The sequence below is a fragment of the Myzus persicae genome, unplaced genomic scaffold (genome assembly GCF_001856785.1).
Source record: "Myzus persicae strain clone G006 unplaced genomic scaffold, MPER_G0061.0, whole genome shotgun sequence".
NCBI classification, from domain to species: Eukaryota; Metazoa; Arthropoda; class Insecta; order Hemiptera; family Aphididae; genus Myzus; species Myzus persicae.
This window is the reverse complement of record NW_019104261.1, coordinates 85220-94256: the sequence shown is the minus strand read 5'-3', so window position 1 is coordinate 94256 and position 9037 is coordinate 85220. Positions and strand designations below refer to the sequence as shown.

At 27.7% G+C, this 9037-nt stretch overlaps 1 protein-coding gene across 1 annotated transcript; it reads left to right on the top strand.

Annotated features, from left to right (window-relative positions):
• The first annotated feature begins 5788 nt into the window (after positions 1-5788).
• Positions 5789-8888, top strand: LOC111040581 (protein ANTAGONIST OF LIKE HETEROCHROMATIN PROTEIN 1-like). The gene is made up of 3 exons (XM_022324516.1): positions 5789-6102; positions 6419-6731; positions 7973-8888. Exons 1-3 carry the CDS (start codon positions 5804-5806, stop codon positions 8792-8794), a joined length of 1434 nt encoding a protein of 477 aa, XP_022180208.1. The 5' UTR covers positions 5789-5803; the 3' UTR covers positions 8795-8888.
• The last annotated feature ends 149 nt before the right edge of the window (positions 8889-9037 follow it).

Sequence of the window (9037 nt, the reverse complement as noted above, 5' to 3'; positions counted from 1 at the left end):
ATAGGTCATATTTTAAGACATGATGGGCTGCTATTACTAATCTTAGAAGGTGTAATCGACGGAAAAAACCATAGGGGAAGACCAAGATTGCAATACATAAGCCAGATAATGGAAGATCAAGGGTGTAACTCATACCAAGAATTGAAGAGAAAAGCTAGTGATAGAGAAGCATGGAAATTGCTGCAAACCAATCATTAGATTGAATACTGCAGAGAGAGATTTCTTATACTTCGATGATTTTGAAATAAACAATCCTCTTAGTTCACATTCTTCATCAATTTTAGGTGTGTATTATTCTTTTCCTTCAGCTCCACACTTTTTACGTTCTAATTTAAAAAATATATTTGTGGCTGCTTTATTTAAGTCAAAAGATGTCAAGCAAGTTGGTAATGACAGAACGTTTTATAATTTAATCGCAGAAATTAATGAGTTAGAAACAGATGGTGTAGAAATACAACTACCCAACCAAAGTTTGAAAGTATACTTTTTATTAGGGTTAGTTATTGGTGATAACTTGGGGGTAAATTGTGTACTGGGTTTTTCTAAATCTTTCTCTGCATTACATTTTTGTCGATTTTGTCAAAATGATATAACAGTAACTAGTAAACTATATACTGAAGTTATAGATAGCTTATGCAATAAACGTAACTATGATGATGATGTAGCTAAACACAATTCAAAACAAACGGGGATCTTTGAAGATTCAATATTTAATACTATTTCATCATTCCATGTTGTTGAAAATTATGCAGTAGACATGATGCATGATTTATTTGAGGGGATCTGTGTATACACTATGAACCATGTCATATTAAGATTAATAGAACTAGGCTATTTTAACTTAGAAACGATAAACAACCGTAAACAATGTTTTATTTACGGAAATACAGAAATTGGTAATATTTCCCCACCTTTAAAAATGGACAATTTAAAAAACATAAAATTTAAAATGACAGCAAGAGAAATGCAAACGTTTGTTCATTTTTTTTCTTTAATTGTAGGAGATTTAGTTTCAAAAAATGATGTAACTTGGATATTTTTTATCAACTTCGTAGAAATGATTGACTTACTCTTACTACCAAGTTTTGATAATTGTTCAATCTTAAAACTAAAAGAACGCATAGAATATAATAACAAAACATATATTGAGTTATTCAATGACAATCTCAAACCTAAGCATCACTTTTTGACCCACTATTGTAATGTCATTAAACAATCAGGCCCATTAAAATATTTATGGTCATACAACTTTAAATCAAAACACCGCCAGTTAAAACTTATACAAAAAATATAACATCTAGAATTAATGTTCCTATATCACTTGGTTTCAAATACTCATTAATTTTTTCTGATTTCTTATACAATTTTAATATTGACGATTATTATTCTTTTAAATCCTTAAGCGAAGAAATTCCATTTGTTGAATTTATGAAGCAAATAAATAATGAAACTTTAGATAATAATAGATTTTTACTAAATGAAGCTTTATGTTATGATAAAATCATGTATGCTAATACAATTTATAGTATTAATCATGTACTTGCTACTTTTTATGAAAATGCTTTAGCAGCATATATTATTAAAAAAATTGTGTGTTTAAACAAAAATGACATATATGTTGTTTGTAAAAAATTAGATATCATTTGTTATGAAACACAATTCGGTTGTTATCGAATTAATAAATGTGTAAAATGAATACACTATACAGAACATTAATTATTTTCATGGACCTCCAATTAATTTGTATAATATACCCAATACCCATGTATACTAATGAATATGTAATTAGGTTAAAACATTATTTCTAATATTAAGTTTATTGTCTAATTATTAAATTATCTAATTTTTTTTATTGTATAATTCTATATATTATGTGTAATTAAAAATTATGAAATATGAAATATTGTAGTCTTTAAAAATTTTAAGTTTTATTATGATGAATTTGAAAATAAACAATTTTTAATACATTGTGTTGTTTTAATTTTTCCTACATGTTTAACTTTTAAGATCTTAATGTTTTTATGCTTATAATAGGTAATAGTTAAAAACAAAACATTTGATGCTATACATTTTAAAATCAAATCAATGTGGTTCATTTGAATAATAATAAGAATACCTATCATTGATTACAAAGCAATTTTAATTTAATGATTTGATTCCCTTAATTTAAAAATCATACATCCTAGTTTTAAGTAAAAGAGTTATTAAAATAATAAAAATTGAACAATTGATTGAAATTAAATGATTTTAATTTAATTATATAATTCTCTTAGTTTTAAAAATATTGTGTCTTTATTATAATTAAAAATTTTATTAAAATAATAATAGTTGAACAGTTAATTTGAGTATCTTATATTTGATTAAATTATAGGATTTTCTTAGTTTTAAAAGTATTATTTTCTTATTATAAATAATACATATATTAAAACAATGAGAATTGTTTTATTATTGAAAACTTATGATTTCATTTAATTAAATCTGTACATTGATTTATATTTATGATGCAATTTCATAGGCTCGAAATCATCATCTTTTTTCTTTGATTTTACAGTAGTTTTTCATTAATCCTACAACACATTTCTCTGTGTTGCAGTTGATGAATTTGGGAGATCAAAATTTAAAATTCCCAATAGTTTTCAAAAGCAACAAGAAAAACCAACAACAAATTATGGAAAAACGGGAATTTTTACGCAAAACCTGCTTTCAAAAAAATCGATTTTGGTTTTTAATGTAACTCTAATAAAAACAACCGTAGATACCTGAACTTTTCACTGAATATTTGTGTAAGCATTTTCTATACACCATAAAATTAAAAATATTTTGACTTGTGTAATTGTGTTGATCTATTCATAGGCATACTACATTTTCGGTTATTATTTGTTTTTTTTAAACTCAAGTCGATAAAAAAATTTTTGCTGTGTCAAAATACTTGAAAATGTAATATAAGGTTCCTTGTAAGTTGTTGTTAATGGAAATTAAAAAAAAATTGAGCATACATCCACAGTAATTTTTTATGAGCGTTTAAACTTAAAATTTGATAAAATTCATAAAAATTACGAAAATTAGCAATTTATATTTAGTTAGAAATTCATAACAATTTTTCTATTAATATCTAAGATTTAAAAATTTAAAATAAGATTCTTTACAAGTTGTTCTCCCTTTATCAATAAAAATTTCTACCAGAAGGTCTATTAAAATTTTTATGAAATTTTTACAACATTGGATATTCACTCGATTTATCTTGTTGCGATTTTTTTATTTTCTGTTAATTCAAAAACGAATTACTGTAGACATTTGAAATTTACACCAAATGTTTATTTCATCAATTCATGTACCTGATAAAATTTTCAAAATATTTTGACTCGTTTTAAGCTGTTGGCGGATATTTTCAATTTTTTTTTTCTATAAATGTCAATAAAAGTTTATTGGTTGGGTTACAAATTAACCTATGAAAATTTAATACAAGGCTCTTGATAACTTGTAACAATAGCAGTTGAAAAATATTAAAAATACATAGGCGTGATTTTTTTAATAAGCATTTAAAGTTCAAATGTTCACAATATTTATCAAATTGAAAATTGAAAATGATTTTGTAACTAAAAATGTATACAATTTTCAATTTTTATTGCTAAGGATTGATAATTTAAAACAAGGTCCCACTTAAGCAGTTTTTTCCGTAAATAACAAAAAATATATGGATTTTTACAGACATTTTATGTTCAAATTTGGATACGATTGCATATTAACAAAAAGAATAACGTTCATCAATTTGTTGTATTCGGTTCCAAGACAGCTCAATTTTACATAATTATATTTAATATTTTTTCAGCATCACTGATAATTTAAGAATAATATTAATTGAACTTACCGGCTACCATATTAATAATAAGTAATAATATAAAATATCCTAGACTGACATACAGTCTCTGCTTAGAATCGTTTTTCGTATACATGCAACGATATGATATCATTGAATTCAAATTTAATACTATCCATTACAGCGACCTCCTTGACACCAAGGGCGGACTGGGCCACTGTGTCACTGCAATTTTACAGTGGGCTGGAGTCATCTAAAGGTGCGTAGACACTCCACTCCGCTCAAATCAACCTTAAATGAAGTTATAACCATATAGGGTCTGTAATCTGTACTTAAATGCAAAATGCATTATTTTTTGGAAACTTCCCGCCATTGCTTTTTGAGTACAAAATCCCTTCCATACTCGTTCATTAAAGAATTTAAAACTATTTAACTTTTATTTTGCATTTTTATTAGTTTTGGTGTTTTTTGAGCAATAATTATTACGATTTTCAAGTAACTTTTGTTGACTCTTAGTGCTCATTTATACATGATTTAGGTACAGATTTTTATATTTTAGATTTAATTGAGAATTTCAAAAATTTCCTGCAACCATTTATCATATTATGTTGATTGTAACTAGTTATGATTTTTATAAACTAATCACTAACTTATAATTGGTTAGCCGGTGTTACATTGTAATCGAGTTTAAATCGTTAAGTTCATATTGCCTCAAATAAATTTTAATTTTAAAAACATTTATCACCTAGCTGTTTATTAATTTAATATGGTTATTGGTGAATAGCCAAAATTCAAAAATAAAGTACCAAAGTCTAAAAGTGTAAGTTGTAATAATATAGGTATTGCCTATTTTTATCAATATAGTGGGCCGAATGGGTCTCAGTCCGCCCCTGCTAGACACCTAATGTACAGCAGAGCGACATCCACTAACCTGCTTTTTTAATATTATCACCACATATTGTATTAACATATTATAGCCGCAGCGCTGCGCGTATACAATATTTTTATTTAAGTAGGTACTTACTGGCTACTGCCTACTACTGCGACTCCGTAGTTTATTGTACGATTACATTTAATATTATTTAAGAGGACTCTCACGCTTTGTGTTAATTTTACACTCAGAAGAACACATTTAGCTCTGTTACTTTAAAACTTGAAGTGAATTTACTTCTTATACAATTTTAAGGTAAGATTATTCTAGACAATCTAGGGAGCCTTATAGGATTTGTATTATACATTTAAAATATTGTATTTTAATTTTAAAGTGAATTATGATTATTTTAAGATGTACCTATGTACAATTGTATTATATAAGTACATGAGACCCCCTAGATAATAATCTTACATTAATATTTTATAAGAAGTCATTTCATTCTATTTTTCAAACTAACAGAGCTAAACGTGATCTGCTGAGCGTACAATTTGCTATGTTAAGACAGTGCTTTTATGTAGTGTTTAAGACACTTGTAAGATGGAGACAAAAAATGTTCGAGTAGCGTCTTCACTCCTCTTAAACTTATATCACTGATTTTTTCGTTCTAATTATAGCATAGTTTTGACATAGAGAATGTGCAGCGTGACATACTGTGGTGTTTCAGTGTTTGTGAATCTGTGTTTTGACGTGTTATTCACAGTTCACGTTTAAAGTAAACGTGTTATACTATATATATATTTCGGTTATTTACTTTAAAAAAAAGCGAATACTGAATTAGGGGCGTCATATTTATAATATGTTTGCTTCCCCATATATTGTCCCTTCATACGGCCCAGCCTAGCTTATGAATACACTGCAGAGACTTAATGGATCAGAAGGTGCCGACCCAGGTGTTGTTGCAATATCGTCCTTCCATATTTGTAGGTAAAAATTAATTCTACAAATTGCTGAACAGGAACGATAAAAAATGTTTTTAAATACGACTAAAGGCGGGTTCCCACGGCGCGTGGCTCGGCGAACTTCGCGCAGCGCGGTGGTTGTACCGAGCCCACATGTATGCTCGGCATATCACGAGCCTACAATGTCAACAGCATTCCCACGGCGCGTTACTTGGCGAGCCACGAGCTTATCCGAGCCGATCAGAGTTCCCTCAAAATTATTTTAGACGTCAAAAGTCTCAGTTCGAAATGAGTCGTTCTTTGGATAACACGCAAATTGCTGCTTGTGCAGCAGCGTATATTGTAATTGTAGGCGGTGATTATTTAAAAGAAAAATTAGTCGAAAAAGAAAAAACGAAATCCTGCAAGGAAAGAAGATATTGGATGCATGACATTTACAAAAGCTGTGCGAGGTAAGTTTGCTTATGTAAATTAATATTTAATTTTAAGTTTTTTAAATTTAATTTTAGTTTAATTTATTTATATTTAGTGTTATGTTTTTTCTGACCATCTTTTTTTAACAGTTAAACTTTAAATATATATACAAGTAACTTTAAATGTACATACAAGAACATAACAGTTTATAATTTCTTATAAGCTAGTTTTTTTATTTTTAAACTTATAGTTAACAAGTTTTTGATAGAAAATACTATATTAAAAAAATAAAATAATATTATACTATAGTTGTATAATACTTAATATTATTAATAATATATTATACTACAATAGGTACAATGCAACGGATCTGTTAGAAGATTTAAAACGAGGGCCATCTAACAAGTTTGAAAATTTCTGTAGAATGTCTGCCATAGACTTTGAATATCTAATTCAAAAAATTGGTCCAACTATATGCAAAACTGATACAAATATGAGAAAGTGTATTCCGGTTCAGGAAAGGCTAGCTGTTACCTTAAGGTTCTTAGCCACAGGAGATAGCTTTAAGAGCTTATCATACTTGTTTAAGTTTTCAAGTCAAACTGTTTCCCGGTGTATTCAAGATGTTTGTAGGGCGTTAAATCAGGAGTTGAAAAATGAAATCATGGTAAAGTATTTATATTTTAAAACATATCTTTTTTTAGAATAATACCTTTTAATTAAATAATATTTAAAAAAAAAAAACAAATAATTAATAAAATCAAATTTGAAACTTTGAAAAACATTTTTTTTCATAATAATATTTAAAATTAATAAATAATAATACAGAATGCATTATAAACATTTTAGTAAAAAAAATTAATATCTTTGTATAAAAACAATATTTAGTATAACATACCTACTAAATTGCATGTTATAATTTTAGTAGGATGAACCAAAATTAATATTGATCAAAATTTTTTTCTTCTACATTACTGTTTTGTAATGTTGTTGCGGTTGGTTTTTGAAATTGTTGAAAATGTTGACGGTAATATGTAGATGGCGTAGAAGATATGTACTCTGGTGATGGTAGTGGCTGAAGAGATGATGATGATGATGCTGTTGAATAATTATCATGGTGTAACTGTTGAGAATATGTCGGGATATTGGTAGTTGGAAATTGATAATAGGGTGGTTGAGGCTGTACCATTTGGTTATCTGAATGTTTTAATCGAAACATAAGATTGTCAATTTCCATCATTGCAATGTCTTGTTTGTATTCATTTAAGGATTCTAATTTAGCGCAAAGTAAATCTGTAAAAAGTGTACACTTATTTTTGGCCGGAGTTTGTGTAATTTGTTTTAAGATTGTAAATGCTTCGTCCATCTTGTTCTCAATCACTTCCACTTTATCATTTGATTTTCTTTTTTTACTGACTTTACTGGATGATGGAGATGGGCTCTTAAAATTGCAATCCGGAGTCTGAGGATCATAGATTTCAGTTGTGTCGTGCAACTGACAATTTTCAATATTGTTGTCGTCATCCTCCAAATTTTCAAACTGATAAAAATAATGAAATATATGGTTTGTTAAGTTTGTTTGATTATTTAAATGATAAATTACAATACTCTACTAAAGATCAATAGGTAGTAAATTAATTGTATTTATATTTAAAATGTTTAATATATGTATATATTGTATACTCTTCATTTTACAAATAGTATATAAATATAAATACCTATATGTTCATTGTCAACATATATGAATAATTAAACTCAGTTGCATTTATATGTTAATTTAACTATTAGTGATTTGATCATAGGAGTATAGGGGATGATCATTAATTATGGTTATAATAAAAACAGTTTACATACAATTTTAAAATAAAAAACGCAACTTATAATGAAAATCAATCATTGTTTTTTCAGTTGCCAAACAATGAAAGTGATTGGAAAAATATAGCAGCAGATTTTTATGAAAAATGGAATTTCCCCAACTGCCTCGGGGCTATTGACGGAAAACATTTAGTGATCCAATGCCCTGCAAATAGTGGATCTGAATGCTATAATTATAAGGGAACTTTCAGTATTGTGCTTATGGCTGTCGTGAACTCGAATTATGGTTTTACTTATGTGGATATCGGCTGTCAAGGCAGAATCAGCGATGGTGGCGTTCTTCGGAACACGTCGTTTTTTAAAAAACTGGAGACAAATGAATTATTAATACCACAAGAAGGAATACTACCTAATACAAATGTTTCATTACCATATTTATTTGTGACAGATGAAGCTTTTGCCCTAAGTAAGAACATAATGAAACCTTACTCAGTAGTATATGAAAATGGAAATTGCAAAAGAATTTTCAATTACCGGCTTTCTCGAGCACGCCGAGTAGTTGAGAACGTGTTTGGAATTATGGCCTCAGTATTCCGTGTATTTAGAGGACCTATACTTTTAGAGCCAGAAAAAGTTAGAGATGTAACAATGACTTGTGTATTGTTGCATAATTTCTTAAGAAGAAGCAGATCATCGAATTCTATATACACACCACCTGGAATTTTCGATACTGAAAATAATGATGGAATTGTAATTCCAGGCTCTTGGAGGTCCGAACAAAATTGTACCAAATCTATGCTTCCATTTCAAAGAGTACCGAGAAAATCTGGCCTTGAAGCAAAAATGGTTAGAGATCAGTTAGCTGAATATTTTATGACAAGCGGAACAGTGGAATGGCAAGAAAACGCCAAATAATAAATTAAAATAAAATTATTATTGCTTAATATGTAACATATTTGTAATTAACGTATTTACGTATTTATATTTACGTTTTTTATTTATTATTATCATTATTATATACACTAATAAAAACAGCATTAATAAAATAAATTTAACATATTAAGTTGAAAGAAGTATTCATTTTTTAAATCAAACTAAAACTTAAAAATATTTATGATAAATACATAAATAATTATTTCATTGAAACTATTTTATTGG

Coding starts and splice junctions, on each gene's coding strand:
- LOC111040581 (XM_022324516.1), top strand. CDS start 5,804: ATGTATGCTCGGCATATCACGAGCCTACAATGTCAACAGCATTCCCAC. Junction 6,103..6,418: donor ATTTACAAAAGCTGTGCGAG/GTAAGTTTGCTT, acceptor ATACTACAATAG/GTACAATGCAACGGATCTGT. Junction 6,732..7,972: donor AGTTGAAAAATGAAATCATG/GTAAAGTATTTA, acceptor TTGTTTTTTCAG/TTGCCAAACAATGAAAGTGA.